Raw genomic sequence first — 24,023 nt, 5'->3', positions numbered from 1 at the left:
TCATACTGTAAGTCCCCCTCTTTTTCCCCCAGTGGCGTTGTAAACCTTTCAAAGGTCACTAAACGAATCATGGAGGGGGGGTGAGGGGGCTCTGCTACGGCGTACTTCCGAAGCAGGACTTCTCAACGCGCGGGCAGCAGCCAGGCCGTGGCCGAGGGCGGTGCACGCACGTGGGAAGGTGGTAAATACGGGAATCCCGATCGCTCTTCCGCAGCTTTCCTCCCCCCCCCCGCCCCTCCTCACTTCAACTGCCAGGAAATCAATTCAATTGATCAGCCAGATGGGGAAACTCCACAACAAGGCAGCGAGACTAAATGGAAATCAATGGCAATAAAGAACGGAGCAGAGAGAAGCCACTTGTCGTATCGACAACAGCGGCACGCGCACGGATTTTCTCCCTCGGAAGAGTCAATTCAGAGGTTCTGTCCCAGGGTTCACACACACACAGACACACACACACACACACACACACACACAGACAGATCTGGCCCTGCCTAAATCGTCCCACAGATATGCACCCCTCAGGAGACACCCACCCCCCCGCCATAAGACGAACTAAACCAAGGGAAGAAACTTATCAGAATAGAGCTGAAAGGGACCTTGGAGGTCTTCTAGTCCAGCCCCCTGCTCAAGCAGGAGAACCTATCTCCCATTTCAGACGAGTGGCTGTCCAGTCTCTTCTTTAAAAGCTCCACTGACGGAAGGACCCACGATTTCTGGTGGCAAGCTGTTCCACTGGTTAATTGTTCTCCTTGTTCAGTGTCTCCTTAATTCCAGGTTGGTTCTCTCCTTGGTTAGTTTCCACCCATTTGTTTCTTGTCTTGGAAAAGGAGTTGACCCCCCACTTCTTTGGGGTAGCCCCTCAAATACTGGAAGACCATGCCCACCCCCCACCAGTCCTTCTTTTCTCTAAACTGGCCATACCCAAATCCTGCAACCGTTCTTCATGTTTTAAGTCTCCAGGCCTTCAATCAGCTGATCTTCTTTGAACTTTTTCCCAAGGACCATAGAGATGTCCTCTATGGGGCTGGGGTCCCCAACCTGTGGGCTGGAGCCCACTACCGGCCCGTAGTCTATTCTCAAGAGGGCCGCGTGAGTGGCCGGCTGGTGTGCACAACTCAAAAAAGGTTGGGGAACTTTGCTCCGTGGTGTCCCACCAGCTTCTCACATCTTGAAGGATGAATCAGCCATGTTGGGCACAAATGGGTAAACCCTGAGCTATCAGCTCTCCTGCTCTGGTCTCCAGCTTCCACCCCACCTGTCCAACATGTTGACACTGGAGGAAGTCAAGTCTCCCTTCAGTTCTTCTCAGAAGGTCTGCCCAACCAGTTCACGTCTCTCATTGAGGCTCTTCCTGAGCACGATAATCCAACTTAAGCCTGCCATATTCCAAGCCAGCCCATACTTCGGTCAGAAACCCTGGTCAAAGCTAACTACGGAGGTCCTCAACTCCCACCATCCCTGGTCAGCTGGAGCAGAAAGGAAGGCTCGCCAGCGGAGCAAGCAACATCAAGCAAACCACCATGCTTTGTTTGGCTGGGGCAGGGGTAGGCAACCTTGGCTCTTTTATGACTCGTGGACTTCAACTCCCAGAATTCCTGAGCCAGCTTGGCTCAGCTTGGAAACCTCTCCATTTCTCCTCAGCATGGCTGGCTCAGGAATTCTGGGAGTTGAAGTCCACGAGTCATAATGCGGCCTAGGCCTAGGGCAGGGGTAGGCAACCTTGGCTCTTTTATGACTCGTGGACTTCAACTCCCAGAATTCCTGAGCCAGCTTGGCTCAGCTTGGCTCCCTCTCCATTTCTCCTCAGCATGGCTGGCTCAGGAATTCTGGGAGTTGTAGTCCACGAGTCATAAAAGAACCAAGGTTGCCTACCCCTGATCTAGGTCACAATTTTCGGCTGTCGAAACCCTGAGCCAACCAGGTTAATGTAGCAAGAAGGGCCAAGTTGGCTAGACGGTGTGTGTTCAGATTAAAAAGCTGGGCTTCCTTAAGTTTAGATGTTCCTTCTTCCATCTCTTGATCTCCCATCACGTTTCAAGCTGTTTTAAGTCTGATCGCGGACAAAGCCTTTTCCCCTCAGATAATTCTAGAACAATCCAGTGATTTTTTTCCCCAGCCAATAAGCCCCTCCCCACTTCAGGCATTGGCTCACCTGCTGTGAAACACGAAATGCTGAAGCCGTGTTTCTCAATCTTAGCCCCTTTAAGATGGGTGGACTTCAACTCCCAGAATTCCCCAGCCAGCCTTGCTGAGACTTGAGAAACACAGTGGAAGGAAAGGTGAAGAGTTCCACTACCAAATTTTTTTAAAAAAAAAATAAAAAAAATGAAACTATCCTTACAATATTTTTGGAAGAAAAAGGAGAGTTTATTTGAAATGCTTTTCTAAAAAATTTTTAAAAGATAATTTAATTTAATTTAAAGATAATTCTGGACTATCCCGTAGTTTGGAGATAAAACTTTCTGTCCCCATCCTGGTTCTTCACCCATCAGACTTTTCCATCCTGAGCCTCCGTTGTATCTATCACTATCTATCACTTTCTGCACAGTTCCGGCCTCCATCAAGGCCTGGTAATGGGTGGGTCTGAATCTGTGCAAATACACCGACATCTTGCCAGGAATGGCGGTTCCTTCTTCCAAACCTAGCAGAGGAAGAAGAAGCAGAAAAGAGTTTTCTTTCTTATCGACAAGGTAGAACAAAAAATTTGAGCAAAATTCCAAGTAGAAACGAACGAAGGTGGTGTCAACTTCAATCTGAAACTTTCCTAATGTCCCTTTTCTGAAGCGGAGAAGGCATTCAAGATGAAGACATCCGATCATTTTAAAAAAATATATATTGAATTTTATCACACACTCGTACACAAACCCACAAGACTGAAGACGATCAGCCTTACCTAGCTGCCTGGAAAACTTCTGAATCTTCTCCAGAGCTTCAGGGGCATCTTCTAACTGCTGGACCACGGCTTCCACCTCACCCACGGCATAGCCGAAATCCACCATGTCCAGATCAACGTGCAAATCCCCCGCACGGTATTTGTGCCGCGTGGTCACAAAATTAGCAAACACCTGCAAGCCCAGTTCTTCTACTGCTTTGTTCACACAAGAACTCCAGTTCTGTCCTGGGTCTCTGTTCAATAAACCACAGAGGCGCGTCACAATATTTTGGGGACACGTCACTTCTTGGTACTGGGTGGCTGTGTGGGACGATCTTGTGTCCCTCGGTGGTTGCAAAACTGGAGAGGACAGATGGTTATCTGTCTCTGCCGCACATGGGGTCCCCTTGCTTCCCACCACCCTAACCAGGGGACATTTTAGCTCCCAGCCCACCCCCTCGCGATCCCGCAGCCAATGATCCGCTCGTGTCAAGCACCAATCAGGGACATCATAGTAGCTGTCACGAAAAGAGACATGGCCTTCCAAGATTGCCCCCAGCTCGGCTAACTTCTTGATGGTGTTGGGCCCAAAAATAAATTTCTGTTCTACCTCGATGTCTCCGGAAATCTGATCTGAGGCACACACAAAAAAAGAGAAAGAGTCCAAAATTGTAAAGAATCGTAACGATTTTTTCCACAACAAATTGGATTCTGCTCTTGGTGACTTGCTCAGCTGGTTTTGCTATTTTGGAGAACCTGCTGATGACAAATATCTTAAAATACATTGATAGGGCTTTGAACTCAAAATTGTGTAGGGGCTTTTTAATCTTCTAAGTCCCTTTTAGAGGCTTACCTCCTAGCAAAATCAGAGTGCTTGACTAACAGAAACCATCTTCCACTGCCTTAATCTTTTAAAAACACAACAGGGTTGCAGCTATAGGAAACCTTAGACTGGGGGAAAAAAAAACCTTTCTGATTTCCCCAAATAGCATTTCCTGTGTTACTCCTCCTTCCTTCCTGTTTCAGAAACAGGTCATTTTTCATTTAATGACAACTTTTCTTGACCTGAAGATGCTTCCTCCCATCCATTTTATACTCAGAATCAGCCTCAAGGTTGGTGGGACAGACCGCAGTGGGTGAACAACACTGGCCCTTCCACGTCCCGGTTAATGGAGGATTTGAACCCAGGCCTCTGAGGGGCTGCCTTGCCTTGCCATGATTTCAGGAGAAAATCAGCCTGAGATGCATTTACCAAGGCAGTCCTCGACTTACGACCGCAATTGAGCTCAAAATTTCTGTTGCTAAGCAAGGCAGGTAAGGGAGTTTGGCCCCGTTTTACGACCTTCCTTGCCACAGTCGTTAAGTGAATCTCTGCAGTTGTTAATAATACGGTCGTTAAGTGAATCTGGCTTCGCTTGTCAGAGGTTCGCCAAAGGGGATCGTGTAACCCTGAGACACTGCGACCGTCATAAATATTGAGTCAGTTGCCAAGCGACTGAATTTTGATCACATGACCACGGGGATGGTGCAAAGATCGTAAGTGTGAAAAATGGTCGTAAATCACTTTTTTTCAGTGCCACTGTAACTTCGAATAGTCACTAAATGAATGGTTGTAACTTGGGGACCACCTGTACAAGCTAATGAAGCACAAACCATGGTTTGTAAGCTACATCACCTAAAGTGGGTCAGGGGGAAAAACGTAAAAGAAATCTTTAAGGCAGGGGTCTTCAAACTTGGCCCTTTGATGACTTGTGGACTTCAACTCCCAGAATTCCTCAGCCAGGCACGCTGAGGAATTCTGGGAGTTGAAGTCCACAAGTCATCAAAGGGCCAAGTTTGAAGACCCAAAATAGACTTTTAAGAGGAGTGGACTTCAACTCCCAGAATCCCTCAGCCAGGCACGCTGAGGAATTCTGGGAGTTGAAGTCCACAAGTCATCAAAGGGCCAAGTTTGAAGACCCAAAATAGACTTTTAAGAGGAGTGGACTTCAACTCCCAGAATCCCTCAGCCAGGCACGCTGAGGAATTCTGGGAGTTGAAGTCCACAAGTCATCAAAGGACCAGGTTTGAAGACCCAAAATAGACTTTTAAGAGGAGTGGACTTCAACTCCCAGAATCCCTCAGCCAGGCACGCTGAGGAATTCTGGGAGTTGAAGTCCACAAGTCATCAAAGGACCAGGTTTGAAGACCCAAAATAGACTTTTAAGAGGAGTGGACTTCAACTCCCAGAATTCTTCAGCCAGGCCCACTGGCTGAGGAATTCTGGGAGTTGAAGTCCACAAGTCATCAAAGGACCAGGTTTGAAGACCCAAAATAGACTTTTAAGAGGAGTGGACTTCAACTCCCAGAATTCTTCAGCCAGGCCCACTGGCTGAGGAATTCTGGGAGTTGAAGTCCACAAGTCATCAAAGGGCCAAGTTTGAAGACCTGAAATAGAGTGGACTTCAACTCCCAGAATTCCTCAGCCAGGCACACTGGCTGAGGAATTCTGGGAGTTGAAGTCCACAAGTCCTCAAAGGGCCAAGCTTGAAGACCCTCCCTGCTTTATGGCTTTCCGATCTGGACTAGCAAATCCCCACAACTTTACACCCGAGACCTTCACGTGCATCGCAACGTTCCTGCTTCACTGCACGAGTTTTGCAACTGACCCCTTCGTGTGAATGGCACGTTGCCTGGTTCACTGCAAGGCTAACCCCGGACAAGGCTTAACAGGCAGCCAAAAGCCGGCAGCAGCCTGGCCTGGTGCGGGGGAGTGGGAGAGGGAGGAAGGTTGGAATGAGGCTTGGGGAGTTCACTGCTATCTTAATCCGGATTAATTGCACTCCTTCCCGTTGCTCCGACTCCGACCCGGCCCCCTCCACCCATCCTCGGAGCAAGCCACTGACCTTTCCCCGGCTGGGGGTCCGGAACTGCGGGCAGAGCAGAGCCCCGCTCCATGTTCGCGCTGGACTACAACTCCCAGCCTCCTTTGCAAAAGGGGCTCGCCGGGCCGAGCGAAGCCGCAAGCCTGGCGAGGCTTTTCCAAAGCGAAAACAAAGAGGGGAGGACTCAAGTCCTCGTTCGGACGTTCAGTGGGGGTGGGTGGGGGGGTGGGGAAAGGAAAAGCAGCTGCGCAAAAGGCCGGGAGCGGCGCAAGGGCGCTTGGGAGTCGTAGTTTCCCCGCCTCCCCAGCAGGTACCTTAGCCGCTCGCCTACCTCCTTGCTCCTTCTTTCCCCCCCCCCACTTTTTTTTTAATTTTCTCCTCTGGCTGTTCTATTTTTTATTCCTCTCCCCATGTGACTGTCTCGCTCCCTCGATCACCGTTGCCAGGGAAACCGGAAAGCTGCAATTAAGAGCAGCGGGGGGGGGGGAGGGAGGGGGTGCATTCCCAACCCGGGAAGGTGTAAAGGGGGGGGGGAGAGAGAGAGAGAGAGAGAAACGGCCCAGGTTTAACTCCTTGCAAGCCAACATTCCCGGGTTCCCTGGGCGGAAGGACAAGCAAGATTTTCCCCATTGCCCCCACCTCTTCCCAGTATTTTTTTTTTGGGGGGGGGAGGTAGGGGGTGGGGGGAGACCTGCCCAAGCCGGGCACGGGTGGGAAAGAACCTAATCTGAGATTCCCCCGAATGTTTTAAGAAGATTCCCTTTTTTGCAAAAATAAAATAAAATCAAATAACCCCCTCGTTTGTTTGGTTGTTGTTGTTTTTTTTGCAATAAATTCTCTTTTTCCGGGAGGAAAGTGATAGGGGGGGGGGGGAGGGAAGGGCAATCTTCCTAGCTAGAATAAATGATCCAGAGGGATAATCGTCGTCATCATCGCTTATAATAAGCACCGGGCAACATTTTGTAGGTTGCAATTTTTTTTAAAACAACAACAACAGATCAACAAATTTTCCTGCGCTTTGGAAAAGCAAGTTTTCTCTGCCTGAGCTATTTGGCTTTCCATTCTCTTATCACATCTGGAGGGTGCTAAATTTGGGAAGGATGGGGCCCACAGCTGGGGCATCCACCCTTGCAAGGTGGGGAGACAATGGCTGCGGTCCCATTTTCTGGGGCGCTAAGCCAAGATTGAGAAAAATAGGGCTGGTCCTCGGCTTACAACCACAATGGAGACCGGGATTTCCCTTGATAAGCAAGGTGGTTGTTAAGCGAGTCTTGGGCCTTACAACCACAATGGAGACCGGGATTTCCGTTGATAAGCAAGGTGGTTGTTAAGCGAGTCTTGGGCCACATCTGCTTCCCTGCCAAAGCCCTGGTGCGTGATTTCTTCCCCCCACCATGTGATTATAAGATAGTCCTCGGCTTATGACCACCATGGAGACCGGAATATCGATTGCTAAGCAAGGCGGTTTTACAATCTCTTTTGCCCCCGTTGTTAAGCAGGTCACCGTTGTTCAGTGAATCCCATTGCTTGTTAAATGAATCCGGCTCCTCCCGTTGACTTGTTGGAAACCGGCTGGGAAGGCTCGCCAGTGACTTCGGTTGTTAAGTGAGTCATGAGGTCGTTGAGCGAATCCAGCTTCCTCCATTGACCTTGTTGGAAGCTGGCTAGGAACATCACAAATCACAATACATTGGTCGTAAGTGCAAGGACCGATCGTAAGTCACTTTTCCCCAGGGCTCTTGTAACTCTGAACGGTCGCTAAGTGAACCATTGTAAGTCAAGGACTACCTGAGTTCAGGATGGCTGGCCATCCAAACTTCCTCTCTTTGTCTCATAGGGTCAAGAAGATGCCTTCCTGCACTGGCCTACCTGGTCAGGCTGTTGTAAGACTATCAAGTGATGGGGGGTTATCTTGTCTGGGAAGACAAACTCACCCCCAAGTACATCATCGTCATGACCCCCACCAAATACCATTATTAATTATTACAAGCAGTCCTCAACCTAAGGCCACAATGAGCCCATAATTTCCATCCGTAAAATTTTGCCCTATTTTACGACCTGACTTGCCACACCTGTTAAGTGAAACCCTGCAGTGGTTAAGTTAGTAAACATGGTCGTTAAGTGAATCTGGCTTCTCCCCGCCCCCAGACTTTGATTTTCAGAAGGTCGCAAAAGGAGATCCGATGAGCCGGGGACACTGCGACCGTCATAAATACGAGTTATTTGCCAAGCGTCTGAATTTCGATCTCGTGACCGCAGGGGGGTTGCAACGGTCATAAGTGTGAAAAATGGTGAGGAGTCTCTTTTTTTCCTTTCGGTTGCAACTTCCAATGGTCACTGAAGGAACTGTCATAAGTCGAGGACTAACTGCAGTTGATTAATTCATCGCTAAATGAAACTGTCATAACTTGAGGACTATCTGCCATCCATTAATTCGTCCCTAAATAAAACTGTTGTAGGTCGAGGACTCTTTCCATCGATTAATTCATCCCTAAGCAAAACTGTCATAAAACGAGGACTACTTTTAATGGATTAATAATTCATCTCTAAGCAAAACTGTCCCAAGTCGAGGACTAGTTTTAATTGATTAAGTCGTCCCTATTAAACCAAACTGTCACGTTGAGGACTTTTAATGGATTAAGAATTCGTCCCTAAACGAAACTGTCATTAAGTCAAGGGCGACTTTTAACTGACTAATTCGTCCCTATTAAACAAAACGGTTGTACTTTTCTTTGTTGTCCTTAGTAAACGAAAACTGTCATTAAGTCGAGGACTACTTTTCACCGATTAACGACGCGCCCCCCCAAGCGAAGCCGTCGTAAGCCGAGGACTGCTTTTTGACATCGGTTTAATTCGTTCCCCGTTAAACGAAACGTGCCACACCGCCTGAGGACTACTTTTCAGGGATTCATAACTTGTCCCTAAGCGAAACTATCCTAAATCGAGGACTACTTCCCGAGGTCGATTAGCTGGTTCCCTAAGGAAAGGAAAGGGTCGTAAATCGAGGACTACTTCCCGGGCTCAAAAGGGTCGTAAATTGAGGAGTACTTCACGGGCTCGATTAGCTGCTTCCCTAAGGAAAGGAAAGGGTCGTAAATTGAGGACTACTTCCCGGGGGTCGCTTAGCTGCTTCCCTAGGAAAGGAAAGGGTTGTAAATCGAGGACTACTGCCCGGGGGTCGCTTAGCTGCTTCCCTAAGGAAAGGAAAGGGTCGTAAATCGAGGACTACTTCCCGGGCTCGAAAGGGTTGTAAATCGAGGACTACTTCCCGGGCTTGATTAGCTGCTTCCCTAAGGAAAGGAAAGGGTCGTAAATCGAGGACTACTTCCCGGGCTCGAAAGGGTCGTAAATCGAGGACTACTTCCCGGGCTCGAAAGGGTCATAAATCGAGGACTACTTCCTGGGGGTCGATTAGCTGCTTCCCTAAGGAAAGGAAAGGGTCGTAAATCGAGGCCTACTTCTCGGGCTCGAAAGGGTCGTAAATCGAGGACTACTTCCTGGGGGTCGATTAGCTGCTTCCCTAGGAAAGGAAAGGGTCGTAAATCGAGGACTACTTCCCGGGGGTCGCTTAGCTGCTTCCCTAAGGAAAGGAAAGGGTCGTAAATCGAGGACTACTTCCCGGGCTTGAAAGGGTCGTAAATCGAGGACTACTTCCCGGGGATCGATTAGCTGCTTCCCTAAGGAAAGGAAAGGGTCGTAAATCGAGGACTACTTCTCGGGCTCGAAAGGGTCGTAAATCGAGGACTACTTCCTGGGGGTCGATTAGCTGGTTCCCTAAGGAAAGGAAAGGGTCGTAAATCGAGGACTACTTCCCGGGCTCGAAAGGGTCGTAAATCGAGGACTACTTCCCGGGGTGGTCGATTAGCTGCTTCCCTAAGGAAAGGAAAGGGTCGTAAATCGAGGACTACTTCCCGGGGTCGAAAGGGTCATAAATCGAGGACTACTTCCCGGGGTCGCTTAGCTGCTTCCCTAAGGATAGGAAAGGGTCGTAAATCGAGGACTACTTCCCGGGCTCGAAAGGGTCGTAACTTGAGGACTACTTCCCGGGGTCGATTAGCTGCTTCCCTAAGCAAAGGAAAGGGTCGTAAATCGAGGACTACTTCCCGGGCTCGATTAGCTGCTTCCCTAAGGAAAGGAAAGGGTCGTAAATCAAGGACTACTTCCCGGGCTCGAAAGGGTCGTAACTTGAGGACTACTTCCCGGGGTCGATTAGCTGCTTCCCTAAGCAAAGGAAAGGGTCGTAAATCGAGGACTACTTCCCGGGCTCGATTAGCTGCTTCCCTAAGGAAAGGAAAGGGTCGTAAATCGAGGACTACTTCCCGGGGTCGAAAGGGTCATAAATCGAGGAATACTTCCCGGGGTCGCTTAGCTGCTTCCCTAAGGAAAGGAAAGGGTCGTAAATCAAGGACTACTTCCCGGGCTCGAAAGGGTCGTAACTTGAGGACTACTTCCCGGGGTCGATTAGCTGCTTCCCTAAGCAAAGGAAAGGGTCGTAAATCGAGGACTACTTCCCGGGCTCGATTAGCTGCTTCCCTAAGGAAAGGAAAGGGTCGTAAATCGAGGACTACTTCCCGGGCTCGAAAGGGTCGTAAATCGAGGATTACTTCCCGGGCTGGATTAGCTGCTTCCCTAAGGAAAGGAAAGGGTTGTAAATTGAGGACTACTTCCCGGGCTCGAAAGGGTCGTAAATCGAGGACTACTTCCTGTGGGTCGATTAGCTGGTTCCCTAAGGAAAGGAAAGGGTCGTAAATCGAGGACTACTTCCCGGGCTCAATTAGCTGCTTCCCTAAGGAAAGGAAAGGGTCGTAAATCGAGGACTACTTCTCGGGTCGATTAGCTGCTTCCCTAAGGAAAGGAAAGGGTCGTAAATCGAGGACTACTTCCCGGGCTCAATTAGCTGCTTCCCTAAGGAAAGGGTCGTAAATCGAGGACTACTTCCCGGGGTCAATTAGCTGCTTCCCTAGGAAAGGGTCGTAAATCGAGGACTACTTCCCGGGGTCAATTAGCTGCTTCCCTAGGAAAGGGTCGTAAATCGAGGACTACTTCCCGGGGGTCGATTAGCTGCTTCCCTAAGGAAAGGAAAGGGTCGTAAATCGAGGCCTACTTCTCGGGCTCGAAAGGGTCGTAAATCGAGGACTACTTCCTGGGGTCGATTAGCTGCTTCCCTAGGAAAGGAAAGGGTCGTAAATCGAGGACTACTTCCCGGGGGTCGCTTAGCTGCTTCCCTAGGAAAGGAAAGGGTTGTAAATCGAGGACTACTGCCCGGGCTCGAAAGGGTCGTAAATCGAGGACTACTTCCCGGGCTCGATTACCTGCTTCCCTAAGGAAAGGAAAGGGTCGTAAATCGAGGACTACTTCCCGGGCTTGAAAGGGTCGTAAATCGAGGACTACTTCCCGGGGATCGATTAGCTGCTTCCCTAAGGAAAGGAAAGGGTCGTAAATCGAGGACTACTTCTCGGGCTCGAAAGGGTCGTAAATCGAGGACTACTTCCTGGGGGTCGATTAGCTGGTTCCCTAAGGAAAGGAAAGGGTCGTAAATCGAGGACTACTTCCTGGGCTCGAAAGGGTCGTAAATCGAGGACTACTTCCCGGGGGTCGATTAGCTGCTTCCCTAGGAAAGGAAAGGGTCGTAAATCGAGGACTACTTCCCGGGCTCGAAAGGGTCGTAAATCGAGGATTACTTCCCGGGCTGGATTAGCTGCTTCCCTAAGGAAAGGAAAGGGTTGTAAATTGAGGACTACTTCCCGGGCTCGAAAGGGTCGTAAATCGAGGACTACTTCCTGTGGGTCGATTAGCTGGTTCCCTAAGGAAAGGAAAGGGTCGTAAATCGAGGACTACTTCCCGGGCTCAATTAGCTGCTTCCCTAAGGAAAGGAAAGGGTCGTAAATCGAGGACTACTTCTCGGGTCGATTAGCTGCTTCCCTAAGGAAAGGAAAGGGTCGTAAATCGAGGACTACTTCCCGGGCTCAATTAGCTGCTTCCCTAAGGAAAGGGTCGTAAATCGAGGACTACTTCCCGGGGTCAATTAGCTGCTTCCCTAGGAAAGGGTCGTAAATCGAGGACTACTTCCCGGGGTCCATTAGCTGCTTCCCTAAGGAAAGGAAAGGGTCGTAAATCGAGGACTGCCCCCCTCCCTCCCTGCCTTAATTAAGGACGGCTCTGCCCTCCCCCTCCCCCGGCCAGCTGCCTCCGGGGACTCCCGATTCTAATCCTGCCCCCCAACCCCCCCCCCCCAAAAAAAAAAACTGCACCTGCCGGAGCGGCTCCTTTCCGCCCCTCCCTCCCCCGCTCGGCCGGGGAGGGGAGGGCGGGGGCGCGCAGCGTGCCCGCGGTCGGTCGGTCGGGGCGAGGGGGGCGGGGGAGCGGCAGCGAGGGAGGGAGGGAGCGAGCGCGCGTGTGCGGACGGGCGGGCGGGCGAGCGGAGGAGGGAGGGAGGCGGGAGGGAGGGAGGGAGGGAGGGAGGGAGCGGCGGAGGGCTGAATTGATTATTCCATTGTGTTGCGAGGCAGCCGCCAGCTCCGCCGCGCCAGGGACCGAGGCGGGCATTGGGAGGCGGACGCCAGTGGAAATCAATGGGGAAGCCCCGGCGCGGCGAACCCCATCGATTTTTGCCTGCCTGAGCCGAAGGAGGCGAGCCAGGATCGGCGCTGGAGGAGCCCGCCCAAGCCAGCCAGCCAGCCAGCCGGCCAGCCAGCCGGCCGGCCAGCCAAGGCAGGCAGGCAGGCAGGCAGGCAGGCAGGCAGGCAGGCAGGCAGGCAGCCGAGCGGCGCTGACGATCTCCAGGCTTGTGGCGCCCCCCCTCCCTCTCTCTCCTCCAGCCGCCCCCGCCCACCCCGCCGGCCAGGAGCGTCAGCGGCGCCTGCTGGTCCCCGCTCTCTTTCCGCGGAGGTGTAAGTGGCATCGATTTCCTATCCTGCCAGCCCAGGAAGGCAGCCCGCCAGCCAGGCAGGCAGGCAGGCAGCTAGCGCGCAAGCGGCGGAGGGAAGGAGGAGGAGGAGGAGGAGGAGGAAGAGAGGGAAGGAGGAGGAGGAGGAGGAGAGCGGATGGGCAGAGCGAGAGCAGCCAGGAAGAGGAGGCGGCCGAGGCAGCAGCCAGGGCAACGCCGGCGCTGCAAGACCCCCCCCCCCCGGCTGCCTGCCTGCCTGTGCCCACCGCCGCCAAAGCCCAGCCGGCCAGCCAGGCAGCCCGGGGGTCGTCCGGGGAAGAGGGGAGTCAGGCAGGCCGGGCCGGCTGGAAGAGGAGGAGGAAGAGGAGGAGGAGGAGGAGGGCCGGAGCGCAGGAGGGGGAGGACGGGGAGGCAGGCGGAGAAGGGGCCGGAGGAGCGAGCGAGCGAGCGAGGGATAAATGAATGCGGGGAAAAGGGGCGGCGGAGCGAGCGGGGGAGGCGCGCGGGCGGGCGAGAAGGAAGGAAGGAAGGAAGGAAGGAGAGGGGAAGGAGGAAGCAAGCGAGGAAGGGAAGGGGAAGGAAGGTAGAGGGAGAAATGGGAAGGGAGGAAGGGAGGAAGGAGGAAGCAAGCGAGGAAGGGAAGAGGAAGGAAGATAGAGGGAGAAATGGGAAGGAAGGAGGCAGGAGAGGGGAAGGAGGAAGCAAGCGGGGAAGGGAAGGGGAAGGAAGGTAGAGGGAGAAATGGGAAGGGAGGAAGGGAGGAAGGAGGAAGCAAGCGAGGAAGGGAAGAGGAAGGAAGATAGAGGGAGAAATGGGAAGGAAGGAGGCAGGAGAGGGGAAGGAGGAAGCAAGCGGGGAAGGGAAGGGGAAGGAAGGTAGAGGGAGAAATGGGAAGGGAGGAAGGGAGGAAGGAGGAAGCAAGCGAGGAAGGGAAGGGGAAGGAAGATAGAGGGAGAAATGGGAAGGAAGGAAGGAAGGAGGAAGCAAGCGAGGAAGGGAAGGGGAAGGAAGATAGAGGGAGAAATGGGAAGGAAGGCAGGAAAAAAGGAAGGAAGAAGGGAGGAAGGAGAGAGGAAGGAAGAAAAAGGAGAGGAAGAAGGAGGAAGAAAGGAAGGAGGCAAAAGAAAAAGGAGGAAGGGAGGAAGAATGGAGGGAGAGAGGGAGAAATGGGGGGGGGGTACCGCGAGCTGCTGTCGCTGTTGCTGGTGGTGGAGGGGGGGCTGTCCGCAGCGTCCCACCGGAGAGACCCAAGCGGGCTGGGGAAGGGGGGATCCGGGTGGGCAGCGCCGGGGAAGAAGGCTTGGCGGACGGGGACGACCCCGAACGGGCAAGGGACTCGCGGCTTCCCGACGTGACAGTGACAGCCGGGAGGGAAGAGCGGGAGCAGCGAAGACTTTGGCCAGGTTGGGGGGGGGAAGCTTCCCTGATTTCCCCCCCCCTCTTTTCTCCAGACTCCCCAGTAGAGTACTCCGAGGCTGGAAGAGCCATGAAGGGGGGAGGGGGTGTCCCAAAATTATTGTCTCCGGGTGTGTTAAGACCAGAAGTACGGAGAAGACCCCCCACCACCCGTCCTGCCCGTCCCCCTCCCCCCTATCTGGGAAACGTGGAAAGACGCACTTCCCCTTATCCGGGAACAGGTGGGGGGATGCTCTGCCGTGCCCCCTTTCAGAAATTGCCTTTGCTTCCTCCAAAGACCTGGCCTTAAGCCCCCCCCTACCCCATTTCCAATTCCAGCTCTCCCCCCTCCTCGTGTCCCCCCCTCGCCCCAGCTCAGCATCGCTGATCCTAACTCCTGGCACGGGTTGAGCCCCCATTTCTGGCCGGCCCTGCCTTCCGTCTCCTCTTATCAGCCTCTCTGCCCGTGATGGGTACCCCGATTCTCCATCCCCGGCTCTCCCTTCACCCCCCCCTGACAGCAGACGGACAGGATGATGGAAAGACTGGGAAAGACCCTTGGCGGAGGTGTGGAGGGCAGCTCATATTTTCCTCTCCGCGACAGGCTGCCGACACCAAGCTCCCTTAGCAACTCATTTAATTGATTTTACAATCTTTCTTCTTCCTCTGCCCTCCCCTCCCTCCTTCCTCTGCTCGCTCACTCCTTCCCCCCCTCCCCTCTTTATGACCTCGGCTTTCTCCTCCCTGTGTGGGTTCGCCTGACAAACTGTCAGTGGAGGGGGGCGGGAATGGCAGAAGGAGGGGAACCCCACCAAAAAGTAACCCAAGGCGTCTTTTAGGCTGGCGGCTTTCGAACTCGGCATCCTGGCTTCTCCGGAGGGAGGGAGAGAGCGGGAGGGGTGGATACGTTAGCTTTGTTTTTGCCTACTTTGGCATCCAGAGGTGGTACGTTCAGTCGGGCTTAAATCTGGACGCAGGCGGACCGTTGCAACTCTGCTTAAAAAAACAACAACAACAACACAAAATAGCCAGGCAAGCTGTGCAACAGGGCTGCGCTTTGTACATGCTCGGAGAGGCTGTTGACTTTACTGTTCGTATTCTTATTTTGGGCATTCCGGGCGTCAGCAATTTAAGCTCCGTTAGGAAGCGTATCTCGTGTCTCCGTTTTATGGAATGCTGCAGTTTTTGCAAAAGTCTTTGATTGCCGTCACGAGAGAGTAAAGGGGAAACTGAGTCACAGAGACGATAGGATCCTCCAGCAGATGCTTTTTCCTGGACTTCTGGGGATTTGGGGAAAAGGGGGAGGAGGCAGAGGCCCTGAAAATCCGTATGCGTGTGTAAAATTCTCAAGGAACCTACTTCCGCTCCTTTGTGGTTAGGGGTAAAAATCCTAACTTCCTTGGTGTGAGTCGAAGGCGGTGTTAAAAAACAACAATTTTAAGGATCGTCTGGCTGCTTTGCAAGGTGCATTTTTTCCAAAGCAAACTTTGCAGATGGCTAACAGCAACAACAACCACAAAAATTGGTCTGGGGTTTGCCAGATTTCTGCAGGGTTTATGAAATCTCGTTTCCATGGATTCCTCCAATTTTGCAAGAATGTATGTGTGCATGTATGTATGTATAACTTGTGGTCTGGTTTGGGGACAAAACCCAAGTGACCGAAATAGATCTCGGTTCATGGCTGGGTCCTCGGCACGACAGTGAAGCGAGCGAGGAGAGGAAAAAAAAAATCTCTTATCCTTTTGTCTTAGATCAGCCGTGTCTTCGCTTTGGCACGTTGTTGTTGTCGTCGTCGCCCGCTGGTAAAAAGTGTGCCGAAAAGATGCTTTCCCGATTCTTCAAAAAAGGCCAGGTGGAAAATGCCTTCAAAATCTGCTTTATTGTCGACCAGGCCGTTTGCAAAACGAAAGGGTAGGCTGAGGTCAGAAAGAGGTACACATGCCATTATACCCGCCGTGCAAAGCGATCCGGGACAATGCGTGCCTTGCACAAAGGGGTGGCCGCGTCACAATTAATGGGAAATAATTCATAATTTCCTTAGAAGGCTTGGAAGCGGGGAAAATTTCGGGAGGGGGGGGGATCCGAAGTGAGGCCTTTTGCAGATTGCAAAGCCTCTTTTACAACATCTCTTCCTTTCTCGTCTGATTTTGATGGACTTGGCGGGTCCCGCCTCCTGTGTCAAATATCTTGTGTTTTGCTGGAGGGAATTGCTAGGTAGATTCTGATTTTCTCACCTGTCGGCCTGTTCAGGAAAAAAAAATTGGCCTGTGATCAGAAAACTCGCTTTCCTCCCAGTTCTGCTCACCTGTTCCAGGGAAGGTTCACACGTACGAACGAAATAACGCTTATCAAACCAGACTCTTCCACCATCCTGTGGTGTCGGACTCTCTACAAATGCCAAATTTAATGGCGGGGGGGGGGAGAGGTCTAGCCACCCTCCCCTCCCTTCCCAAAGTCACCAAATTGGGTAAAATAGCTTTATACACATCGTGGAATACCGATAGGAGAGAATATTTGTAGCTCAGGGTTAAAGTGTGGGGTCCTTGGTTTTCTTTGAGCTTGGCTGTTTTCTTGCAGACGTTTCCCGACCCAACTAGGGAACATCATCAGGGCTAGAAGGGAGTGGGGTTTATAGAGAGAGGAGGAGGAAGAGGAAGAGGAAGAAGAGGAGGAGGAAGTAGAAGAGGACTGTGGGGTCTTTGGTAGTCTCTGAGCTTGGCTGTTTTCTTGCAGACGTTTCACGACCCAACTAGGGAACATCATCAGGGCTAAGAGGGACGGAGAGGTTTATGGAGAGAGGAGGAGGACGACTGTGGGGTCCTTGGGGCTCTCTGAGTTTGGCTGTTTTCTCACAGATGTTTCATTACCCAAACTGGGTAACATCGTCAGTGCTAGAAGGGAGCAGGGTTTATGGAGAGAGAGGAAGAGGAGGACGAAGGAGAAGGGGGAAGAGGACGATGACCCTGGGGGTGCTTGCTGCTCTCTGAGCTGGGTGTTTTTTCTCGCAGACGTTTCGCCACCCAACTAGGTAACATCATCAGTGCTAGGAGGGAGTGTGGGAGGAGGAGGAGGAGGAGGAGGAGGAGGAGGAGGAGAACGATGACTGTGGCGTCCTTACTGCTCTCTGAGCTGGGTGTTTTTTCTCGCAGACGTTTCGCCACCCAACTAGGTAACATCATCAGTGCTAGGAGGGAGTGTGGGAGGAGGAGGAGGAGGAGGAGGAGAACGATGACTGTGGGGTCCTTACTGCTCTCTGAGCTGGGTGTTTTTTCTCCCAGACGTTTCGCGACCCAACTAGGTAACATCATCAGCGCACTGTGCAATGCAACGTCTGCAAGAAAGCCACCACGCTCGGAGAGCAGCAAGGAACCCCCCCCCCAGTTAGTGCAGCCTTAACACATAGGAGACCCACTTGCTCACAATCCCCAAGAGATGCATTCAGCAGAGAAGATAAGCTGAACCTCCACCCACCGAGGCAGTCTACCTCCAAACACCAGATTGCAGGGCCAAAGCATCTCCGGAAAACAGCCTCTATTGCACTACAGTGGTTTAGACCAGGGGTAGGCAACCTTGGCTCTTTTATGACTTGTGGACTTCAACTCCCAGAATTCCTGAGCCAGCATGGCTGGCTCGGGAATTCTGGGAGTTGAAGTCCACGAATCATAAAAGAGCCAAGGTTCCCTACCCGTGGTTTAGAGCCTCAAATTATTTTGCTTCCCGCCGGATTAAGAATGAGGGACCTCAAGCCCTCCAGATGTTGATGGAGGACAGATCCCTTTGATCTCTGTGGCAGTTTACCATGCCTCACGCCTCATCCCCTTCAAAAGCGGCCCGGGATTACAGCCCCTGCAATTCCCCCAGATGGGAATTGTAGTCCTCAACGCTTCCCGAGAGCAGCAGGCCAAGGGCAAGCTGATCGATCTCATTTTGAACAGTCAACTTGCCCGCAATTCCAGTTCAGTGCAAAGTGCAGAATATTGGACTATTAATTCTTTGCACGCCTCTTCCAAGGAATTGCATTCCAACACGCTGCTCTTCGGAGCAACGGGACGCCTGTGAATTGTCCGTGCACCTGTCACAGGTTTAATATTCGTGAAAGACTGTTACTAAAAAAAATTAAGGGGGACCGAAACATCGAATCATAAATATGCAAGGATTGGGCTCCTCCATTACACTAGTTCAGGGGTAGGCAACCTCGGCTCTTTTATGACTCATGGCTGGCTCAGGAATTCTGGGAGTTGAAGTCCATGAGTCATAAAAGAGCCGAGGTTGCCTACCCCTGCACTAGTAGTTCCTACTTAAGGCCTACACAATAATAATGTTTAAAAAGGCCCAATTTCGCAGCATTAAAAACCCAAAGCACCAAGGCGGTGTGCTTCAATTCCTGCTGCTCAAAGACTTTAGAGTTTGGGGAAAAACCAGCTAGGAAAAAAAAAAGAGAGAGCTAGAAAAATAATAATTTAAAAAGCACCATCTATATCAGGGCTCTTCAAACTTGGCCCTTTTATGACTTGTGGACTTCAACTCCCAGAATTCCTCAGCCAGCATCGGAGTTGAAGTCCACAAGTCATAAAAGGGGCACTTTAGAAGACCCCTGCTTGTGGACTTCAACTCCCAGAATTCCTCAGCCAGACACGCTGGCTGAGGAATTCTGGGAGTTGAAGTCCACAAGTCATTAAAGGGCCAAGTTTGAAGACCCCTGATCTATATTCTGTAAATCTCAAGAGAGAAGCAGTACACAATGCACTAAAAAAGGGGGGAGAAACTGCAACATGGTAGATAAAGACATAATACAGATAGTCCTCGACTTATATCTATATGTTTAGCGACCATTCAAAGTTACGGTGCCGAAAAAAGTGGTTTACAACCGCTCCTCACGCTTCACAACCGTCGCAGCGTCCTCACAGGCACATTGCTAAAATTCAGGGACTTGGCAACTGGAATGTACTTACCGACGGTTGCAGCATCTCAGGGTCATGTAATCACCATTTACGACCTTCCCAGCCAGCTTCGGACGTGGGAATGGAGTAAGCTGGATTCATTTAATGACCAATTCTCTTAGCGGCAGCAGAGATTTGCTTAACCATGGTTTCAAAAGGTGATAAAATCAGGCCCAACCACCTTGCTTAACAATGGCTCCCCAATTGTGGTCGTAAGTTGAGGAAAGCTGAGGTATTTATGTCAGGTTGGACAGATACAGCGCACAGCATAAAAATCTTGAATTTCGAGAGAAGGGGCTCAGCACATACATGGAAGTAGCCTGTTTAAGGACACGCATAACTGGGCCCAAAGACACACCTTCTTCTGTCTAATGATCAGATGAACCAGAAATCTGCGGACAGGCAGTCCTCGGCCTATGGCCACAGCTGAGCCCAAAATTTACGTTGCTGAGACATTTGTTAAGTGAGTTTTGCCCCATTTTGCGACCTTTCCCACCACGGTTGTTAAGCGAATCATTGCAGCCGTTAAGGTAGTGACTGGGTTGTTAAGTGAATCTGGATTCCCACATTGACTTTGCTTGTCAGAAGCGGTCGCAAAAGGAGACCCCGGGTCACTGCGACCGTCGTAAGTATGAATCGGTTGCCAAACATCCCAATTTGGATCACAGGGATGCTGCGACGGACATAAGTGCCATTGTAGTTTCAGTCACTTGATGATAATTATGATGATAACAACAATAATAATAATGTTGGCAGGGATCTTGGAGGTCATGTAGTCCAACCCCCTGCTCAGGCAGGAAACCCTGTACCAGTTCAGACAAATGAGTTGTTAAGTCGAGAACTAACCTGTATTTGGAAACAAGGTTTGCGAGGCTCCTATCCAGATTCTCCACAAAATTCTGCCATGCTGGTGGCTAAGTCTAGATTTTGCAGATTTGAAGAGTGTGTATAGCGTTTTGTGACGTACAATAATTCTCGCGACACTAAAGCGACAACTTTGATCCACACCGTTCTCCGTAGTTAGAAACTTTTGCTCCTATTCTCCTTTTAAAAATAGTCCTTGCAGTGTTCAGCACCCACAAAGGCAGTAACACAACCTATTGTAGTTTATTACGTTCCTGTAATGAAACTTAAGTCACTAGTCTTCTTGGAGGCAAAGCGGCATTGTTCCCATAGGCATTGCAAAATTTATAAGCTAGAGACTGCTGAAGAATCAGATTCCAGCTTTTTTTTTTTAAAAAAAAACCTTTCTTCATACGTGCAAAAAAACCAAAAAGTTTTTGCGGTGATGAATAAATTACGATTTGACAGAAGCTGGATAAAAAGTATTTTGAAGCATAATGTGATTTTATTTGACTCGTTTAGGGATGAAAAAGGAATGTTTGGCCGTTTCAAATTGGGGATTTGGGTGTTGTTGTTTTTTTTGTAAAGCAACTTATCAGTTTGAAGCTGGCTGAAAATATTGCCTTTGCTAATCGGCAAGGAAAGCTAAATTGTCCCAGAATTCCCTAGCACCACAGCAAAGAATTCTGGGACGTTTTCCCTCAGTCTCTACAGAAGAGGAATCCCATCTTTAAATCACTCATTCTTAAAAAAAACCACAGAAAACCCCCAAAGAGAATTGATCTAGGCAGCCTCTTGGCAATTGTCTCATTCAACTGTTTTTAGACAGATTGATTTTCCCAGAATTCCCTAGCAAGCGAAGCCTTTCCTCAGAATTCCAGGACTCTGTCCACACAGTTTAATACTATCAAGATTCCCTTAATCTACTTCAGTGTTTGTCAACCTTGGCAGCTTTAAGATGCTAAAATTGAGAAAAACGGGTCTACTCGGAAACATATACAGAAATGGGACATTTTGGTGTCTCATCACAGTTTGTATTATAATCGGGCAAATTTTATAGCTTAAAGGCTTTAGCGTCCCTTTTTGTCCATAAACAAGTAGCTAGTCCTCATGTTGCGACTGCAATAGAGCCCAACATTGCTCAACAATGTTACAAGGCAGCTGTAAAATGAGGCACACCCGGTTTCACGACCTATTTTTTGCCACAGTCGTTAAGCAAGTCGTGCAGTCATTAAGTGAATCCAGCTTCTCCCATTGACTTTGCTTATCTGTAGCCAGCGGGCAAGGTTACAGATAGCGATCACGTGACCCTGGGATGCTGCATCCGTCATAATTACATGCCAGTTGCCAAGCCTCTGAATTTTGATCACATGACCCTAGGGATGCTGCATCGGTCCTTAAGTCTGAAAAACCGGACATAAGCCACTTTTTTCAATGCCGTTGTATCTTTTGAGCGGTCACTAAACAAGTCAAAGACTTATCTCTTATCAACATTAACCTGCCAAAATGAACACAGACCAACTATTTGTCTGAAATGGTATACACGGTTTCCTGCTTGAGCAGGGGGCTGGACTAGATGACCTCCAAGGTCCCTTCCAGCGGTGTCAGACTGTTGTTCTATTTGACTACATGTTGTCTCCTTGGTTGAAATCTGCCTACGGACTCTCGGTGCGGTTTGCCTGAGGACTAGCAACTTGGTCAGACCAACTATTTCCACCTATGTGCTTGGTCTTTGATGTATCCTGGCTTAGCCACCGAACAGAATAACAGACTGGGTAGATATTAAGGAAAGACCACCCTTGTGTGTTTGTGTCTGTGTGTGTTGTTTGTTTGTTTTGCATTTTTTAATGTTATGTGTACCCACCACCCATGTTTGCAGCTGGTTTTTCATTTTGCAGGAAGCAAATATGAACAAGAAATAACACCAGTGACCCAATCCGCACCATTTCAAAAAAAAATAAATAAATCTTTTTGCATCTGGAGAACCTTGCTGGAAAAGTTAAAATTCGCTTCCTTTCCTCCCCCCAGCCCCCCCCAAACACAGACACACACACACACCCCTTACGCTCCTTACAATGAATGCAATATCCCAGCCTCCCATCTTTTATGGTGGTTTTTTTTGCAATTGGCTTTAAATTGTAATGCCCTTGGAGAGGACACAACCTCATATTGCAACCCGGCACGCATGCGCCAGCCAGCCACGCACCGGGGCACCTACACAACACTCATCCAAGCCCATTTGGGGCTTCTGTTTCCCCCCCCCCAAGGTTCAGGAAACCTCACCTTTTCCATCAAAATCATCATCATCATCATCATCATCAGATATTTAGTAAGTTCAGCTCCAGGTCTTAAAGAGACATACGCAGGATAGTTTTATTATTTTTTTTTTCAAGACAAGCATGCAAATGACACATTTCCAGAACATGGTTTTGTGGGGGGGGGGGTTGGGTTGTGTTTTTTTTTGCAGGCCTTTCCCTTCCCCCTTTGCAAGGCTAGAAAGGATCCAGAGGTCTTTTTTTGGTGTGTTTTTTTTTGCAAGGAGGGAGAGCACATCCCACCCTCCAAAGCACCTTTGGAAAAGACAGCCCCTCCCCCAAAGTTGCATTATTTTGCTTTTATTATTATTATTATTGTTGTTCAAGGATCGGATGCATTGTTTCCGTGCGCCTTTTGGGGAGGGGGGGGGAAAGGAAGGAGCAAAGGAGAGGGACTCTCCCTCCCCTCTCCGACCCCTCCTCATTGTATGCAAATCAGAGGCAAATAAAACCCTAAATGCACGGCAGGATTAAACAAAAGGGGGGGGGTGTGAGGAGGGAGGGGGCGAAACCTCGCGTCTCTCTCTTTGCAGAAGCCAGCCTGGCGTGCCCAAGCGCCCTCCCCCCCCCGTTTCCTTCCCGCAGCTACGCAATTGCTCCTTTGGGGAGGAGGGGGTGGGTGGGAAAAGGATGCATTATTTGGAAGGGGGTCTCGTAGCCCCCACCACCACCACCACAAATCTTGCATTACGGGCCCCTTCCCTTTAAATCAAAGGGGTGGGGGGTTTTTTAGCATCTCTGCGCCTCCCTGAATGCTTTCTTTTCCCCCTTTTCAAATATTGGGGAGGGGGGCTTGGGGGGGGCGCCTCTCGGCCAGGGGATCGGGGGAGGGGGAGCCGCCCCGGCTTGTCCTTGCCCCCCCCCGTCCCTCCCCCGCTGCGCAGAGTAATTTAAAGCGGCGCCTGTCACCGCGCTCCGCGTTTTATTGACTGGCGCTGCCTCCCTGTCACCCCGCGACATTAATCTCCCCGTTAATCGCCCTGCCGGAGACCCCTCCTCTTTTTCTCCCCCTCCCGCCCCTGCTGCAGCCCCCGCCGGTCCTGTCGGCGCGCCACATGGGCTTGATTGTCTCTTTCCTCCCTCGCTTCTCTCCCCCACCCCAAAATCATCCTTTCTTTCTTTCTTTCTTTCTTTCTTTCTTTCTTTCTTTCTTTCTTTCTCTTCTTTCTTTCTTTCTTTCTTTCTTTCTTTCTTTCTTTCTTTCTTTCTTTCTTTCTTTCTTTCTTTCTTTCTTTCTTTCTTTCTTTCTTTCTTTCTTTCTTTCTTTCTTTCTTTCCCCTCTTTTGTTGCAGCGGCCGGCCTCGCCCTTCCCCTTCTCCTCTCGGCCATCCCGGCGCTTTCTCCTTCCTCTTCTTTTCTCCCCCCCCCTCCCTACTGCTCATCCTTCGCCCAGGAATACGCGCTTCCTCACCCCCTCCTCCTCTTCCCCCCTCCACACGTATCCGTGGGGTTTGCACCCGAGTTCCCGCGGCTCGGGCAGCGCCTGCTTGGTTTCCCCTTTCGATCGCGCGCGTGTGTTTTGTCTGTGTGTGTGTGTGTGTGTGTGTGTGTGTGCGCGCGCACGGGTGTATAGTGTCCGTACGGTGCGCGCACAGGTTGCATGCGTGCACATACAGAGCGCACGCGTGCATGGATGCTGTCCATACGGTGCACGCATGGAAGTGTAACATGCAGAAGGGTATGCGCGCACGTTGTATACCACGCATCCAGTGCATGTCTAGGGTGTCTGGTGCGTTCGTGGATGCATACATAGCGGGGCACAGGTTGCACGCATGTGTAGCGTACATACAGCGCGCATGCATGCATGCATGCATGCATGCACGGGATGCATAGGTTGCACGCATGCGGCACGCACGCTGTGCATCCTTGCCTCCGCAAGGTGCAGACGCTTCACGCGCGCTGGTC

The 24,023-nt window shown here is 50.8% G+C and overlaps 1 protein-coding gene across 1 annotated transcript; it reads right to left on the bottom strand.

The window, feature by feature from the left end:
- Window positions 1-2,168: 2,168 nt before the first annotated feature.
- LOC308676861 (thiamine-triphosphatase-like) lies at window positions 2,169-5,947 on the bottom strand. The gene is made up of 3 exons (XM_081342898.1): window positions 5,761-5,947; window positions 2,897-3,508; window positions 2,169-2,644 (listed from the first exon to the last, which is right to left on the bottom strand). Exons 1-3 carry the CDS (start codon window positions 5,810-5,812, stop codon window positions 2,421-2,423), a joined length of 888 nt encoding a protein of 295 aa, XP_081199024.1. The 5' UTR covers window positions 5,813-5,947; the 3' UTR covers window positions 2,169-2,420.
- Window positions 5,948-24,023: the final 18,076 nt, after the last annotated feature.

Source organism: Vipera berus (genome assembly GCF_964194415.1).
Source record: "Vipera berus genome assembly, chromosome: W".
NCBI classification, from domain to species: domain Eukaryota; kingdom Metazoa; phylum Chordata; class Lepidosauria; order Squamata; family Viperidae; genus Vipera; species Vipera berus.
The sequence above is the reverse complement of the archived record's forward strand: the minus strand, read 5'-3'. Positions and strand labels throughout refer to the sequence as shown.